The 18,439-nt window shown below is 44.1% G+C and overlaps 1 protein-coding gene across 1 annotated transcript; it reads left to right on the top strand.

Annotated features, from left to right (window-relative positions):
• Positions 1–424: 424 nt before the first annotated feature.
• On the top strand, positions 425–16,834 carry msto1 (misato mitochondrial distribution and morphology regulator 1). The gene is made up of 14 exons (XM_061983295.1): positions 425–617; positions 8,448–8,577; positions 8,650–8,719; positions 9,246–9,321; positions 9,384–9,441; positions 9,538–9,688; positions 11,336–11,450; positions 11,523–11,657; positions 14,067–14,219; positions 14,445–14,573; positions 14,638–14,822; positions 14,888–14,992; positions 16,048–16,160; positions 16,224–16,834. Exons 1-14 carry the CDS (start codon positions 534–536, stop codon positions 16,472–16,474), a joined length of 1,755 nt encoding a protein of 584 aa, XP_061839279.1. The 5' UTR covers positions 425–533; the 3' UTR covers positions 16,475–16,834.
• Positions 16,835–18,439: the final 1,605 nt, after the last annotated feature.

The raw sequence follows: 18,439 nt of genomic DNA, 5'->3' as shown, positions 1-18,439 counted from the left end.
CACGGACCGGTACCGGGCCGCGGCCCGGTGGTTGGGGACCACTGATTTACAGGATTACTATGTTGTTGTTGCTGAATTTCCCCCAGGGATCAATAAAGTACTTTCTATTCTATTCTATTGTCAATAAGGTCGCAGTGCCATAACTTAATTAATAATGCTCCAAACCAAGAATAAAAATATATGTGATGATATATATTTGAAAAATGAAACATAATTGTTTTTATGTTTCTGAATCAAAATAAATATACTAGAAAGCAGGAAATGCATGAAGGCACCACATGTGAGACGAAGGCGCAGTGCAACCTAACTATGTCTTACGTCATTACACCATCCAATCAAATCCACCCACTTTTCTCGCTTAGCCAATCAGAAAAGGTCCCAGTTGTGACGTAGCCCGTCGCTGTTTAGTGTTGTCATCCCCGGAAGAAAGATGTCGCTCATGTGGAAAATGCAGTCTTTTTAGCACCTTGTAACATGTAACATAGCACCTTGTAACACCTTGTAACACCTTGTAGCACCTTGTGGCCGCCACCATGAGCAGCCTTTGCCGGGAGATCATCACGCTCCAGCTGGGACATTATTCCAACTTTGTGGGCACTCACTGGTGGAACTTACAGGTGAGGAAAACACTGCTAAGTTGCTGTTAGCATTCAATTGTTCTTTTTAACATTACCAAGAAGAAAAAGACTAGTTGTGTTAATAAGTAAGCTGTGAAGTCATTGATGAAGACTATGTTTAAATAACGACTACAAAATTGTCGTCACATAGTGATTTAACAGCTGCTTCTTATTCACAGTTGCCAGACGTACATAAATATCGCATCATTTTACCCTCTGCTCGATTTACGATAAACAATTAAAAATGTACCCTTGACCCCTTTTTAGAAACACTTTTTGTTTGTACAATAGAGGCCAAAAGTTTGGACACACCTCCTCATTCAATGTGGTTTTCTTTATTTCCATGACTATTTACATTGTAGATTGACACATCAAAACTATGAATGAACACATGTGGAGTTATGTACTTGACAAAAAGAAGGTGAAATAACTGAAAACATCTAGTTTCTTCAAAATAGCCACCCTCTGCACACCTGAGATGGGTAGGTTGTGAGTTCATACCAAAGACTATAAAAATGGGAGCCATTACCTCCCTGCTTGGCACTCAGCATCAAGGCTTGGAATTGGGGGTTAAATCAACCAAAAATGATTCCCGGGCGCGGCCACCGCTGCTGCTCACTGCTCCCCTCACCTCCCAGGGGGGTGAACTTGGGGATGGGTCAAATGCAGAGGACAAATTTCACCACACCAAGTGTTTGTGTGACAATCATTGCTACTTTAACTTAACTTAACTCATTCAATGCATTTTCTTTATTTTCATGACTATTTACATTGTAGATTGTCACATCAAAACTATGAATGAACACATGTGGAGTTATGTACTTGACAAAAAAAAAGGTGAAATAACTGAAAACATCTAGTTTCTTCAAAATAGCCACCCTCTGCACACCTGAGATGGGTAGGTCGTGAGTTCAAACCCCGGCCGAGTCATACCAAAGACCATAAAAATGGGAGCCATTACCTCCCTGCTTGGCACTCAGCATCAAGGCTTGGAATTGGGGGTTAAATCACCAAAAACGATTCCCGGGCGCGGCCACCGCTGCTGCTCACTGCTCCCCTCACCTCCCAGGGGGTGAACATGGGGATGGGTCAAATGCAGAGAATAATTTCGCCACACCTAGTGTGTGTGTGACAATCATTGCTACTTTAACTGTTTAACTTAACTCTTGGCATTCTCTCCATGAGCTTCAAGCACACCTGTGAAGTGAACACCCATTTCAGGTGACTGCCTCTTGAAGCTCATCGAGAGAATGCCAAGAGTGTGCAAAGGGTGGCTATTTTGAAGAAAGCAGAATATAAAAAACATGTTTTCAGTTATTTTACCTTTTTTTTGTTAAATAAATAAATGGGTTGTACTTGTATAGCACTTTTCTACCTTCAAGGTTCTCAAAGTGCTTTGACACTATTTCCACATTCACACACACATTCACACACTGATGGCGGGAGCTGCCATGCAAGGCCCTAACCACGACCAATCAGGAGCAAGGGTGAAGTGTCTTGCTCAAGGACACAACACACAGTCCCTCTTCACTTGCTTTTGTCCAGTCTGCATCCATTCCCAGCCAAGTTGCTTGGCCTTTAGTCCAACGAAAGTGAAAGTTAACCTCCTTCGTGTATGTGTCTTTGACACGCTCCATCTCGTACCTGGCACCTCTTCTCACCATCAAAACTAGGATGCTATAGGCGTATGTGCACAGATACAAACACAGGGTGTTGTTGACAGGGTGTTTCTCCTCAAAACAGAGATTGACTCCTTACTAGAGGTCCACCAATGGTTTTTTTTTCAAGGCCGATACTGATTATTAGTCGTCAAGGAGGCCGATAACAGATATTTAGAGCCGAGTGTCATTTGCAGTCAGTTATTTAAACATAAATAGTAGAGATGTCCAATAATGTTATTTTTGCCGATATTCCGATATTGTCCAACTCTTAATTACCGATTTCGATATCAAGCCATACCGATATATACAGTCGTGGAATGAACACATTATTATGCCTAATTTTGTTGTGATGCCCCGCTGGATGCATTAAACAATGTAACAAGGTTTTCCAAAATAAATCAACACAAGTTCTGGAAAAAAATGCCAACATGGCACTGCCATATTTATTATTGAAGTCACAAAGTGCATTATTTTTTTTAAACATGCCTCAAAACAGCAGCTTGGAATTTGGGACATGCTCTCCCTGAGATAATCCTGATACCCACTACAACTAGGGATGTCCCGATCCGATATTTGGATCGGATCGGCCGCCGATATTTGCCAAAAAATGCGTATCGGCAAGGCATGGGAAAATGCCGATCCAGATCCAGTTTAAAAAAAAACTCCGGTCCATGTTTTCCAACGCACAGATTTAAATAATACATTCCACTTTTCTGCTGCTCCCTATTTCCGTTCCGTATTTTCCAGCACACCTTCAACACATCCACAGGTCTGTGAATTCTCACGCAGTTGCTTTTAGCTGCTGGCATTACACGACAGGCTCTTCTCACTCTTTTCTGTGTCTCCCTCTCACAGACAGCAAGCGCACCTTCTTACACACGTCACATACTGTCACGTCATACGTCACATACGTATACGTCACACGTCATACGTCACATACGTATACGTCCTCTCCCATCAGAGAGGTAGCAACATGGCTAACGTTAGCTGTGATGCTAGCGCAGCCGCTAAGGTGCTCGCCTGTGCAATTGCACACTGCTCAAACGTCCTCTGCGCACGGCAAATCTATGCCACGCACAAAATCAAATAAAAAAATAAGCGCATAACAATTTTCGACACACGGACACGACAGAGAAAACAGTTTTCGTCATCATTGTTCAAATATTGTGACGTCTGTCGAGACGCTTATCTCCGTGCGGTGCCACACGTCCACACCATCAAAATGCCGAGGCAAAAATTTCCAGATCAACACCGTATGAAAAAATGAGTGATCTATTTAGTTGTGATTTCCTTCTCTGCATGAAAGTTTAAAAGTAGCATATATTAATGCAGTATGAAGAAGAATGTTTTAATGTAGACATGCAAGCCTTGAAAGAACATTTTGAAAATCAAGACTACATTTCCTGCAAATGGGTGCATTTCTACCCTATATTTTAACTTTACATTTATTCTCATATCAAACTCTTTTGGCTGTCTTTTTGACACTTACCCTCCACACCCTGGATTATAAATAATGTAAATAATTCAATGTGATTATCTTGTGTGATGACTGTATTATGATGATAGTATATATCTGATAGTATATATCTGTATCATGAATCAATTTAAGTGGACCCCGACTTAAACAAGTGTAAAAACTTATCGGGGTGTTACCATTTAGTGGTCAATTGTACGGAATATGTACTTCACTGTGCAACCTACTAATAAAAGTCTCAATCAATCAATCAAAACACATAGAATCATCATACTGCTGTGATTATATGCATCAAGTGTTCATTCAAGGCTAAGGCAAAATATCCAGATATATATTGTGTATCGCAATATGGCCTTAAAATATGGCAATATTAAAAAAAGGCCATATCGCCCAGCCCTAGTTCAATGATGCCATTTCTGTTTGTCATGTATAATTTTGTCTATTTTGTGTTTATCCTTGAATAAACAGGTCAGTTTCTTGTTACCAACCATTGTGTATTATTCAAACTCCCCTAATTCAGCTGGCTAGTTGTTATCAAGAGTACTAAAACCCTTTTCAACATGATTCTGACAACTAAGTAGGCTAAATAACTTTAAAACTTAATACATGCTCGGATAGGCCAGTATCGGTCAGTATCGGTATCGGATCGGAAGTGCAAAAACAATATACCGTATTTTCCGCACTATAAGGCGCACCGGATTATTAGCCGCACCTTCAATGAATTACATATTTCATAACTTTGTCCACCAATAAGCCGCCCCGGATTATAAGCCGCGCCTACGCTGCGCTAAAGTGAATGTCAAAAAAACAGTCAGATAGTTCAGTCAAACTTTAATAATATATTGAAAACCAGCGTTCTAACAACTCTGTCCCAAAATGTACGCAAATGTGCAATCACAAACATAGTAAAATTCAAAATGGTGTAGAGCAATAAATAGTAACATAATGTTGCTCGAATGTTAATGTCACAACACACAAAATAAACATAGCGCTCACCTTCTGAAGTTATTCTTCATTCGTAAATCCTTCGAATTCTTCGTTTTCGGTATCCGAATTGAAAAGTTGCGCAAGCGTGGGATCCAAAAATGGCCGGTTCCGTCTCGTCGAAGTCATCGGAGTCAGTGTCGCTGTTGTTGTCCAGTAGTTCTGTGAATCCTGCCTTCCGGAAAGCTCGGACCACAGTTGTGACCGAAATATCTGCCCAGGCATTTACGATCCACTGGCAAATGTTGGCGTATGTCGTCCGGCGCTGTCTGCCCGTCTTAGTGAAGGTGTGTTCGCCTTCGGAGCTGTGTGAAAAAAGCCACCCGGCCTCTTCGCGTAAACTTCCCTTAACCACTCGCTCATCTTTTCTTCATCCATCCCTTCGAGTTAGCTTTTATGATGACGCCGGCTGGAAAGGTCTCTTTTGGCAAGGTCTTCCTTTTGAATATCACCATGGGTGGAAGTTAGCATGGCAAGCTAGAACCACAGTGAAGGATGACTTCTCATTCCCTGTGGTGCGAATATTCACCGTACGTGCTCCCGTTGTATCCACAGTGCGGTTCACAGGAATATCAGTTGCTGTGAAATACGGTAGTAATCCGTGTGCGGATGGAGAGATTGCGTCTTTTTATGAACCGGATCCTTGTCGCTTAGTAGGAGCCATTTTGTGGTCTTTACAGATGTAAACAGGAAATGAAACGTACGGTGATATCCGCGCGTTTTTTCTTCTTCTTCCGGGGGCGGGTGGTTGCTTACAGTAGAAGAAGAAGCGCTTCCTGTTCTATGGGGGCGGGTGCTTTCCTTGGCGGTTGCTTGCGTAGAAGAAGAAGCGCTTCCTGTTCTACGGGGAAAAAAGATGGCGGCTGTTTACCGAAGTTGCGAGATCGAAACTTTATGAAAATGAATCTTAATATTAATCCATATATAAAGCGCACCGGGTTATAAGGCGCACTGTCAGCTTTTGAGAACATTTGTGGTTTTTAGGTGCGCCTTATAGTGCGGAAAATACGGTAGGTATCGGATTGGAAGTGCAAAAACCTGGATCGGGACATCCCTAACTACAACTATGGGAAATACTATACTTTGACTTTCACAAAGTGCATTATTTTTTTTAAACACGCCTCAAAACAACAGCTACAAAAACAACGAAGGCACGCAGCTTCAGTCCAGAGTATACTAGAGTAATAAAGTCAACAATAACATCGTCCTCATTTAGTGCAAGGCTGTGTGGTGCTACTTTTTTTCGGGGTTTGCTCTTCATCCATCTTCCGCTTGTATTCATCGTGTATCTCCTTATGATTCTTGTAGAGGTGGTAGATCAAATTGCTCGTCTTGGTTCCTCCTCGCAAAACCAACTTTTTGCAGTCATTGCAAATTGCCAGTTTTTTATCCGTCAGACACACTTTAAAATAATCCCAAACTATAGACATGGTGTCGTTAGTCAGCCACTGAGCGAGCTGGCTTGTTAGCCACGGCTACAGCACCGGCAACAACACACTCTTGTTGTTGTTATGCTCCGCTCGCGGCGGTTTGATGAGGTCATCAAGCGTCGCCTCTCATGCTGCAGTCGTCAAGTCCAGTGTTGTGTGTGGGGAGAGGGAAGAGGGGAGAGGGGAGGGGCTGCTGACTGGGAGACGCAACGGCTCCGTACAGCGGCGTTTTAAAAAGTCATTCATTTTACTTTTTGAAACCGATTCCGATAATTTCCGATATTACATTTTAAAAGCATTTATCGGCCGATATTATCGGACATCTCTAATAAATAGTACATGGCAGTAAACAGCTGGACAAGGCTTTAAGTTGTTTTTTTTAACATCATTTGTATTTATTTACATTAATTAATTTACATTACATTATTTAAGCTCACCTGTGAAGTGAAAACCGTTTCATTGAGAGAATGCCAAGAGTGTGCAGAGCAAAAGGTGGCTATTTTGAAGAAACTAGAATATAAAACATGTTTTCAGTTATTTCCCCCCTTTTTTTTGTTAAGTACATAACTCCACATGTGTTCATTCATAGTTTTGATGTGACAATCTACAATGTAAATAGTCATGAAAATAAAGAAAATGCATTGAACGAGAATCAGACTCAGACTCAGAAATACTTGAATAATCTCCGAGGGGAAATTAAGATTTTCAGCACAATGCCGTTCAAGAGCAGACAAACATTACAGAGAGACATCCCACAGACTGAGGCCAAGGGAGAAAAAAACTTCATAGCCATAGCACACACATGCATGTGTGTAAGAGGGAAACATCAAAGAACACAAAGGACATTAAATACATTAAAAGAGCAGACGAGAAGGTGTGTCCAAACTTTTGGCCTGTACTGAATGTCACAAAAAATGAACAGGCCTCTTAAAACAGTGTTTCTTAGCCATTTGTTTGGGCAAAGAGATGGCTGCCAATTAACATCTGTTTCTCAGCTGCGCTCGTCCATATGGGCCATAGCGGTACTCAGTTGCAATACACTCTTCCACCACTTGTGGCAGTAATGACAATCTCTAACAAACAGAAGAGGTCTGGAGATTAAAATCAGAGAGAATTTTCTCAAGTGCAAAAATTATGACTAAAGTGTTGAAGCCGTATTTTTATTTGCAATTAAATTGTATTTTATTTTCAGTTATCTCACCTCTTTTTGTTAAGTACATAACTCCACATGTGTTCATTCATAGTTTTGATGTGACAATCTACAATGTAAATAGTCATGAAAATAAAGAAAACGCATTGGATGAGAAGGTGTGGCCCAAACTTTTGGCCTGTACTGTACGTCATACATTTTTTTTACAGGCCCCTTAAGACAGTGTTTCTTAACCAAGAGATGGCTGCCAATTAACATCTGTTTCTCAGCTGCGCTCGTCCATATGGGCCATAGCGGTACTCAGTTGTAATACACTTTTCCACCACTTGTGGCAGTAATGACAATCTCTAACAAACAGAAGAGGTCTGGAGATTAAAATCAGAGAGAATTTTCTCAAGTGCAAAAATTATGACTAAAGTGTTGAAGCCGTATTTTTATTTGCAATTAAATTGGATTTTATTTTCAGTTATTTCACCTGTTTTTGTTAAGTACTGTTGCGTTTTGGACCAGTTGTTCCTCACAGGGAATTCAAGTCACAAGTCGCTCCCAAGCTCTTTACGACACTTAAAGCTGAGTTGAAAAACCACCAGAGACAGAATAGGTATTTTGTAATATATTTGCAAAGCTTTGCAGATATACATTCACAGAGACAGCATAGAACATTCGGCTCGCCCCGCTAAGATGGTCTGTCTTCCCGACCCAAAACCCTCTCCCCTCTTCCATCTCTCTAGTCAAAACACAAGCACATTATCTCTCCTTCTTACATTCCAAAGATCAAGGTTAACACACACAGTTTACTTGCAGACAAACAGAAAGAGAAGAAATGGAAAACATGAGCTGTTTTCAAATATGACTATGAAATAAAAGAAGTAACACTTAAATTTGGATATATGTAAATATCTGCCTCCGACAGTACATAACTCCACATGTGTTCATTCATAGTTTTGATGTGACAATCTACAATGTAAATAGTCATGAAAATAGAGAAAACACATTGAATGAGGAGAAGGTGTGTCCAAACTTTTGGCCTGTACTGTACGTCAACATGCCAAATATGGGCGCTGATATTCAGTCCGGTCGATCCCAAGCTTTCCATTCTAAGGTGGAAAATATTCCTCTAACATTTGCCAGGATGCATCTCTGTGTTACGACCCGGAGATGCCCCCTGGAGAGATCCAGAGTGATGTCATGTTTCGTGAAGGCCAGACGCTGGGCGGGAACGTCACCTACACCCCCCGCCTCATCGCCATGGACCTCAAAGGTACCGATGTCTTCCATGCTCACAATCTGTCCCTTTTGGCTTTAAACCCACCTCATCTTTTGGCCGGCACAGGAAGTCTGCTGACTCTGCGGCAGGAGGGAAGTCTGTATGATGCCGGCAAAGACACGTCCGCTATTTCCTGGTACACACAATTTGCTGTTATTGTCAGGTTCAAACGCTGATGACATCTATTCAACAGACAAGAAGCAAGGAATTAAACCGAGACAGGATTCAATGTAGCTCTTTGAGGAGAAACGTCTGGGCTGTACTCTTTGTACAGTCTTCCACCACGCTCTGACGAATGGTGGCACGCCTCCTCTTTTATTTGGACTTTCCCTGATTACTGTTTTTAAAGGGAGGGGGGTCGTAAACAGCCCTCGCCTTTGGTTGCAAAACAGTTAAAAGAAAAGGTGCCTGGAGGGGGGGTCAGGTCCTGCTTCCTCTCCGCTTTGTAGATTTCGGGTCAAGACAAAATCTTCCTGTGGATTACAATAGATCAAAGAAACCGACACCTTCATGTCGCTTCCCATCCTACACAGTGGAGTTTTACAAGCCTTAGATACAATTATTCTGACATTTATGTCAAAATGTGCAGAATAATCCACTCTGCTGTAAATAACATCCCCCGAGTGAAAGTGTGTCCTTTAAAGTGTTGCACCCTCCGACAGGGATGGGAGCCTGATGACGCACAAAGAGAGCCCCCCTGAAAAAAACTCCTTCCTGGAAGATTTAGACAAGTTGGACGTGAGTATGTGGTCATGGAACAGTTACAAAGTGGTACTTGGATGACTTGTTGTTGTATTTAGAGGGGGGACATACTGACTGAGGTGGATTTCACGTCAAGCCGCCAGTACCCGTGTGAAGGTGAGTAAAATGGTGTGACGTCGTGTGCCCACTTTAATGTTGTCCCCACGTCACACAGGCTCTTTGAGGCTTTAATGTTGTCCCCACGTCACACAGGCTCTTTGAGGCTGGACACAGTCAACGCTCAGCTGGCCGCCATCCAGAAGAGCTACCAGCTGGAGGGAAGTGTGAAGGTGTGGTCCGACTTCCTGCGCATTCACCTGCACCCTCGCACCATCTCCGTCATCCACCAGTACAACCATGATGGGTAAGACACACTGACTGCACCCTCGCACCATCTCCGTCATCCACCAGTACAACCATGATGGGTAAGACACACTGACAGTGAGGGTGCTGTCAGAGTCAATATTGATAATAAACTCTAGGATGTTGTAATTAATTCTTACTTACTTTACTTAATTACTTGACTTACTTATTGACCTACTTATTCACTTACTTTACTTAATTACTTTGACTTACTTATTGACCTATTTATTCACTTACTTTACTTAATTACTTACTTATTGACCTACTTATTCACTTACTTTACTTCGACCTTCTTTAATGGTCCACAAGGGAAATTGTTCCACACAGTAGCTCAGTTAGAAAGGATGGAAAGTGTAAGGATGGAAAGGACAATGCAGGTATAAAGTAGACTACAAAAGTACCATAGTAGCAATATAACATATGTAATATTTACATATAATATATACTGATATATGATGTTTATATAATATATAACAATGAGCATGTCCAATATTACAGTATATGTAACAGCTGCAGAAAATAAACATTATAAACAAAGACATAATAGACAGATATCATACTTGCAATTTTACTTGACTTTCTTTCTTTATATTACTTTACTTACGGTTCCTTTTATTGTACTTGCTTTACCTACTTGCATCACTTTGTTTACTTCACTTTCTTACCAACAGTACATACTTACTTACTTGCCTTTTTTACTGTATTTACTTTCTTTAGTTACTTAATTTACTTACTTACCTTAGTTACTTACTTTGACTTAATTTACTGACTTTCCTTAGTTACTTAATTGACTTACTTTCCTTAGTTACTTGATTTACTTACTTGGATACATTACTTAGTTTACTTCCTTACTTATTTTACTAACTTACCATACTGACTTTCTTTACTTTCTTACTTTTACTCACATCACTTTCTCATTTGACTTAATTCCCTACTTTACTTATTTACTGACCTTACTAAATGTACTTACTTGTTTTTACTTCCTTTACTTTCTCACTTCACTTATCTTACTTGTTTACTTGCATTACTTACTTACTTTGTTCCTTTACTTACCATACTTATTTATACTTTACCTATCTTATATTCCTTACTTTACTTAGTCATGTACTTTCTTCCTTTGGTTTACTTGCATTAATTACTATGTTCACTTCAATTCCTTTATTTACTTTCTTCCTTTACTTACCTTACTTTTTTTTCCACTTATCTTGCTTACTTTCTTACTTGGTTTACTTGCATGACTTATTTGCTTTACTCCCACTACTTGCTACGTTTACTTTATTTTTACTTAAATGAACTTACATGACTTAGTTTGTTTGCTTAACTTACTTTACTTACCTTATGTATGTCCTTTATTATTTGACTTACCTTCTGACCTTATTTGCTTGACTGACTTACTTCCTCAAGAAGGCGTAAACACTTACCTTGCAACACGTTTGCTGCCTAAACGGGCTGTGGAAGTGACCAGACGGGCATGTCACATGGCATGTTGCAATACAACATGTTGTATTGCAACATGTTGTATTGCAAGATGTTGCATTGCAGGCCTGACGTGTGAAATGACAAATATTGTTGAATATTTCCTGCATTAGTACAAAAGCCATGTTTGTTGAAAGGTGGATTGTAAACAAGCCGTGTTCCTCCTGACCAGAGAGGCGGAGCGTCTGGAGGCTTTTGGCCAGGGCGAGTCTCTCCTGCAGGGCAAAGTTGTGGACGAGCTGGATGACAAACTGCATTTCTTTGTGGAAGAGTGTGATTACTTCCAGGTAAGTTCTTTCTTCCTTCCTCCTCCTCCTCCTCCTCCTTCCTTCACCTCCTCACCTCACATGGCTCCTCAGGGCTTCCAGATCCTCTGCGACGTGGCCGACGGCTTCGCTGGCTTGGGGTCAAAGGTCACGGAAATGCTCCAGGACTCGTACGGCGGCCGAGGCATCCTCACCTACGGCCTGGAGCCCGTCGCTCGCCATGACTCGGTAAGTTGGCCGGCGGGAGTGAGGGCGCCAGGCGTTTGACTCTCTGTCTGTGTGTGTGTGTGTCTCTGTGTCTGTCTGTCCGTATGTGTGTGTCTGTGTGTGTGTGTGTGTGTCCATCTGTGTGTGTCCGTCTGTCTGTGTGTGTGTGTGTGTCTGTGCGTTTGTGTGTGTCTGTCTGTCTGTGTCTCTGTCTCTGTGTGTGTGTGTGTGTCTGTGTGTTTGTGTCCGTTCGTATGTGTCTGTGTGTGTGTCCGTGTCCCTGTCTGTGTGTGTGTGTGGGTGTGTGACCGTGTCCCTGTCTGTGTGTGTGTGTCTGTCTGTGTGTGTGTGTGTCTGTGCATTTGTGTCCGTTCGTATGTGTCTGTGTGTGTATCTGTGTGTGTGTGTCTGTCTGTGTGTGTCCGTGTGTGTCTGTCTGTGTGTGTCCGTGTGTGTGTCCGTGTCCCTGTCTGTGTGTGTGTGTCTGTGCGTTTGTGTCTGTGCGTCTGTGTGTCCGTGTGTGTGTCCGTGTCCCTGTCTGTGTGTCCGTCTGTGTGTGTGTGTGTGTGTGTGTGTGTGTGTGTCCATCTGTGTGTGTCCGTCTGTCTGTGTGTGTGTGTGTGTCTGTGCGTTTGTGTGTCTCTGTCTGTCTGTGTCCCTGTCTCTGTGTGTGTGTGTGTGTCTGTGTGTTTGTGTCCGTTCGTATGTGTCTGTGTGTGTGTCCGTGTCCCTGTCTGTGTGTGTGTGTGTGGGTGTGTGACCGTGTCCCTGTCTGTGTGTGTGTGTCTGTCTGTGTGTGTGTGTGTCTGTGCATTTGTGTCCGTTCGTATGTGTCTGTGTGTGTATCTGTGTGTGTGTGTCTGTCTGTGTGTGTCCGTGTGTGTCTGTCTGTGTGTGTCCGTGTGTGTGTCCGTGTCCCTGTCTGTGTGTGTGTGTCTGTGCGTTTGTGTCTGTGCGTCTGTGTGTCCGTGTGTGTGTCCGTGTCCCTGTCTGTGTGTCCGTCTGTGTGTGTGTGTGTGTGTGTGTGTGTGTGTGTGTGTGTGTGTCTGTGCGTTTGTGTCCGTCCGTATGTGTGTGTGTATGTCTGTGTCTGTGTGTGTGTCCGTGTCCCTGTCTGTGTGTGTCCGTCTGCGTGTGTGTGTGTGTCTGTGCATTTGTGTCCGTCTGTGTGTGTGTGTCCGTGTCCCTGTGTGTGTGTGTCTGTGTGTGTCCATGTGTGTCTGTGTGTGTCCGTCTGTGTGTGTCTGTGTGTGTCCGTCTGTCTGTGTGTGTCTGTGTGTGTCCGTCTGTCTGTGTGTGTCCGTGTGTGTGTCCGTGTCCCTGTCTGTGTGTGTGTGTCTGTGCGTTTGTGTCTGTGCGTCTGTGTCCGTCTGTGTGTCCGTGTGTGTGTCCGTGTCCCTGTCTGTGTGTCCGTCTGTGTGTGTGTGTGTGTGTGTGTGTGTGTGTGTGTCTGTGCGTTTGTGTCCGTCCGTATGTGTGTGTGTATGTCTGTGTCTGTGTGTGTGTCCGTGTCCCTGTCTGTGTGTGTGTGTCTGTGTGTGTCCGTCTGCGTGTGTGTGTGTGTCTGTGCATTTGTGTCCGTCTGTGTGTGTGTGTGTCCGTGTCCCTGTGTGTGTGTGTCTGTGTGTGTCCATGTGTGTCTGTGTGTCCGTCTGTGTGTGTCTGTGTGTGTCCGTCTGTCTGTGTGTGTCTGTGCGTTTGTGTCCGTCCGTATGTGTGTGTGTCTGTGTGTGTATGTCTGTGTCTGTGTGTGTGTGTGTCCGTGTCCCTGTCTGTGTGTGTGTGTCTGTGTGTGTCCATGTGTGTCCGTCTGAGTGTGTGTCTGTGCATTTGTGTCCATCCGTGTGTGTATGTCTGTGTCCGTGTGTGTGTCCGTGTCCCTGTGTGTGTGTGTCTGTCCGTCTGTGTGTGTCCATGTGTGTCTGTGTGTGTCCGTCTGCGTGTGTGTGTGTGTCTGTGCATTTGTGTCCGTCTGTGTGTGTGTCCGTGTCCCTGTGTGTGTGTGTCCATGTGTGTCTGTGTGTGTCCGTCTGTGTGTGTCTGTGTGTGTCCGTCTGTCTGTGTGTGTCTGTGCGTTTGTGTCCGTCCGTATGTGTGTGTGTCTGTCTGTGTCTGTGTGTGTGTCCGTGTCCCTGTCTGTGTGTGTGTGTCTGTGTGTGTCCATGTGTGTCCGTCTGAGTGTGTGTGTGTGTCTGTGCATTTGTGTCCATCCGTGTGTGTATGTCTGTGTCCGTGTGTGTGTCCGTGTCCCTGTGTGTGTGTGTCTGTCCGTCTGTGTGTGTCCATGTGTGTCTGTGTGTGTCCGTCTGTCTGTGTGTGTCTGTGCGTTTGTGTCCGTCCGTATGTGTCTGTCTGTGTCCGTGTCCCTGTCTGTGTGTGTGTCCGTGTGTGTGTGTGTGTGTGTGTGTGTGTGTGTGTGTGTGTGTGTAGACTCCCGCCAAAGACGTCTACCGTCTGCTGAACTGCGCCATGGCGACCGCACACCTGGCCAGTAACAGCTCCTTCTACTGCCCGCTAACGCTGCGTGGCGGTCTGGGCCTGCGGGCGTCTGCGCCCGTCATCTTCCCTCACCTGACCTATGACGTAAGTCATCTTCCCTCACCTGACCTATGACGTAAGTCATCTTCCCTCACCTGACCTATGACGTAAGTCATCTTCCCTCACCTGACCTATGACGTAAGTCATCTTCCCTCACCTGACCTATGACGTAAGTCATCTTCCCTCACCTGACCTATGACGTAAGACGCTCTCGCCGCGCGTCGCTTTGTTTCGCCCCCTCGCACTAAAACCCCTGCGCCCGCCCTGCAGCCTTCGCTTTGGTACCACTCAAGCGCGGTGCTGGCGCTCGCCCTGGACGCACTCACCGTGCCGTACCGGCGGAGGAACGGCGTCCCCATGTGGCAGCTGGCCGACTCTCTGTCCACGTCGGGGAGGAAGGTGAGACTCCATGTTTTTTCCCCGCCGCCATTTTCCCCCGTGACCTAAACGCGGCGACTCGCAGGTGGTGGCGGCTTACGGCGCCGTCCCGTTCCCAATGGTGCACGGGGATTCTCTCCCGGACGCTTTAAGTGCCTGCGCCGACTCGTTGCCATGGAAACCGCTGTCAACGTGCCCAGAAGCGGGCGAGGGTGGTTGCTACGGTCAGTGGGTGACGCTGAAAGGCGTGGAAGAGCAGAGACTCACCAGGTACATCCACCATGCACACAAGTCCTAAAACTTCACATTCATCTCCTCCTTCCTCTTCCCACCAGTCATGTGGCGCCTGGGACGGAACCATCGTCTCCTTTCCACCACCTGTGCAGCGGGGAGGACGTCCTGGCGTCCTACGTCACCTCCTTCTATCCCACAGCTCCTCTGTAAGTACAAGGAACACCACCTACTTTATACTCCTGGTCCACATGTTGAAAATGGCACTCTTCAGAAACCATGATACCGATATTGGAGCCTGGAGTGTTGGCCAGTTACGATATCAATCCGATACGGTATCAGATACCAGGAATCGTAGGACAAAACGATTAGTCATGCTTTCAAAGTGGAGTGGTAGTTTGTGCTTTGGCGACATCTGGTGGTCATGATAGTTCATGACTCAGTCTAAATGTTGAAAGACTAGGTCTTTTTTTAAAGTAGTATTTTACTACAAAGTTGTGTAACTACAATACAAAAAGTCATTTAATGAAGAAAAACATTTTCTCCCAATAAAAAAAGTCTTAGTCTTACAAAAAGGAAACTTTTTTTTTTGGGACTCTCACACTATTATGTTAGATCCACTATGGACTGGACTCTCACACTATTATGTTAGATCCACTATGGACTGGACTCTCACACTATTATGTTAGATCCACTATGGACTGGACTCTCACACTATTATGTTGGATCCACTATGGACTGGACTCTCACTATTATGTTAGAACCATAATAAATTCATAAAAGAAGCAAACTTCATGAATGTTTTTTGTGACCAACAAGTATAGTGACCACGACTATGTTGAGTAAAGAGGACCACCGAGACAGAATAGTACTTGACCAAATTGTACTAAAGTTTTAGGAGACCAGCCCTTACAATGCAACAATAGCATCAGCAAGAAGAGGTCTAAATCCAAACAGTTTATGTAGAGCAAAAACAGCCCCACTCGCCCTAAAAGAAGCACAACTGCTTCTTCAAAAACAGATAAGGAACTGACCAAAACAGCCTGTAAGACAAAATGAAGAGTTTAGTAGCGGGCATAAGATAAAGCAAGGAGGTCACTACATGGGAAAATACTGTTTTAAACAAGACTATGGATTAAAAAAAGAACACTTAAAAATATATCTCCTTCTCACAGTATGAAATAATGCAAGTCTAGTTCCAAGTCATGTTGAAAGAAAAGCTGCTCTTACTGAAGTGTTCCTAACATGACTGTGGTCTCTGCAGGGCTGTGCAGCTGCTGTCCAGTCCCAGTAAAGTCACTCCACCTTTCCCTCGTATATTCAGTCCGTCTCTCACCGACGGAGGTCTGGTGTTTGACCAGCATCCTCCATTCAGATGTGAGTTCCTCCGCTCCCAATCTGACATTCTAATATTCTGTACTGACCTTTTTTCTTTTAAAGCTTCGGCCGTCTCCTCCGTGCCGGTCCTCACGTCCCTCCAGTCGGGGCCCGCGCTGGACCCGTGGCTCTCAGAGTTGCATCGCAGCGTGAGCGCCTTCGACGTCCGCCGCGTGGCCCCCAGCTTTCTCACCCACGGCCCCGAGATGGCCGACTACGGCGAGGCCCTGGAGCAGTTGCGTTTACTGGCTCGCCGTTACCGTGACGACAGCGGAGGCGCGACGCGGTCGTCTTCAGAGGACGACGACGACTGACAGAATGAGGATTGGATTTTTTACACACCCACACATACCCCCACCCATGTGGCCCTGTAGGACTAATCATCAAATATTCTCCATTTTAGCTTCATCACGGCTGGAGATTGTCCAAATTAGTCTTGGAATAACATTTTTTCCTCTCCATATTCAGGTCTTCCACGTCATTGGGTGTTTATTTTTCTACTAATAGCATGTGGGCTTATTGTAGTCTGGCATAGCATGAAGAGAAGTATTTCAAAATAAGAGCCCACCGATGGAGACTAAGTAGTGCAATACTGAGTGTAGCATTTAATACACTTGAATGTATGGCGGGAACTTTTTTTATTAAACATGTCATCTGTGGCTTTAAAGTTCTAATGATTTGACCCATCCCCTTTGTTCACCCCCTGGTAGGTGAGGGGAGCAGTGAGCAGCAGCGGTGGCCGCGCCCGGGAATCATTTTTTTGGCGATTTAACCCCCAATCTCAACCCTTGATGCTGAGTGCCAAGCAGGGAGGTAACGGCTCCCATTTTTATAGTCTTTGGTACGACTCGGCCGGGGTTTGAACTCACAACCTACTCATTTCAGGGCGGACACTCTAACCACTACCGTATTTTTTGGACTGTAAGTCGCAGTTTTTTTTCATAGTTTGGCCGGGGGTGCGACTTATACTCAGGAGCGACTTATGTGTGAAATTATTAACACATTAGCGTAAAATATCAAATAATATTATTTATCTCATTCACGTAAGAGACTAGACGTTAGAGATGCACGGATAGGCAATTATTTCATCCGCAACCGCATCACAAAAGTCGTCACCCATCCGCCATCCACCCGAACTAACATTTTATCAAAACCGCACCCGCCCGCACCCACCCGTTGTTATATATCTAATATAGACGATGCAAGGCATTAGTGAGGTTATAAAGCTTTTGCCTGTTAAAGAAAGGAGACTGATCCAATGTAGCAGAGACATTCAATGCGTGCCACGCTGTCACGGCCCAGACGCACACCAGTGCGCAATCATCTGGGAGCCGCGCCGAGCGCACCTCCAAGCGCACTCGCGCCACTCAAACTGCTGCAGGCAGCTGCGTTCTATCTTGTTTTAACATCCTGTGGCACTCTTCTGGGATCACAGCGGACGAAACTGCTCATGCTCAGGGTGTTTGTGGAGGTTCGGGGTTTTGCACAAATGTGATGCACCATGTTAGATGTCCCGGTTTTGTGACTGTCGTAGACATAAACAGCGTCGCAGCTCTTGCAAATCACGTAGCCAGCATTACTATCATCCTGATTTACAACCTCATAAAAACGAGTCCACGCTGAACTTTTCTGGCCTTTTTTCCCCCTGGTCTTTAGTATTCCCTTTTTTAGTTTGTCGCGTACCACGTTTGCTGCCGGCGTTGCCATCTTTTTTTCTTTTTCTTCTTCTGTTGTGGCATATGCTGCAGGTGCCTGCTCGTTTTTCGTATGTGGGTAACAACATTTAACTATGTATATATATTTACCAATTGGTTTAACTGCCACCCGCCTGAATCTATTTAAAATCTAATTTTTTTTATTTCAACCGCCCGACCCGCGGATAAAATCTTTTTTTAATTTTTATTTCAACCGCCCGACCCGCGGATAATCCGCGGACTCCGCGGTTGTGTCCGCAAACCGCGCATCTCTACTAGACGTATAAGATTTCATGGGATTTAGCGATTAGGAGTGACAGATTGTTTGGTAAACGTATAGCATGTTCTATATGTTATAGTTATTTGAATGACTCTTACCATAATATGTTACGTTAACATACCAGTTGCTTATTTATGCCTCATATAACGTACACTTATTCAGCCTGTTGTTCACTATTCTTTATTTATTTTAAATTGCCTTTCAAATGTCTATTCTTGCTGTTGGCTTTTATCAAATACATTTCCCCCAAAAATGCGACTTATACTCCAGTGCGACTTATGTTTTTTTCCTTCTTTATTGTGCAT

Source organism: Nerophis lumbriciformis, linkage group LG21 (assembly GCF_033978685.3).
Source record: "Nerophis lumbriciformis linkage group LG21, RoL_Nlum_v2.1, whole genome shotgun sequence".
Lineage (NCBI taxonomy): Eukaryota > Metazoa > Chordata > Actinopteri > Syngnathiformes > Syngnathidae > Nerophis > Nerophis lumbriciformis.
The sequence above is the reverse complement of the archived record's forward strand: the minus strand, read 5'-3'. Positions and strand labels throughout refer to the sequence as shown.

Coding starts and splice junctions, on each gene's coding strand:
- msto1 (XM_061983295.1), top strand. CDS start 534: ATGAGCAGCCTTTGCCGGGAGATCATCACGCTCCAGCTGGGACATTAT. Junction 8,720..9,245: donor GACACGTCCGCTATTTCCTG/GTACACACAATT, acceptor ACCCTCCGACAG/GGATGGGAGCCTGATGACGC. Junction 14,220..14,444: donor TCCCTCACCTGACCTATGAC/GTAAGTCATCTT, acceptor CCCGCCCTGCAG/CCTTCGCTTTGGTACCACTC.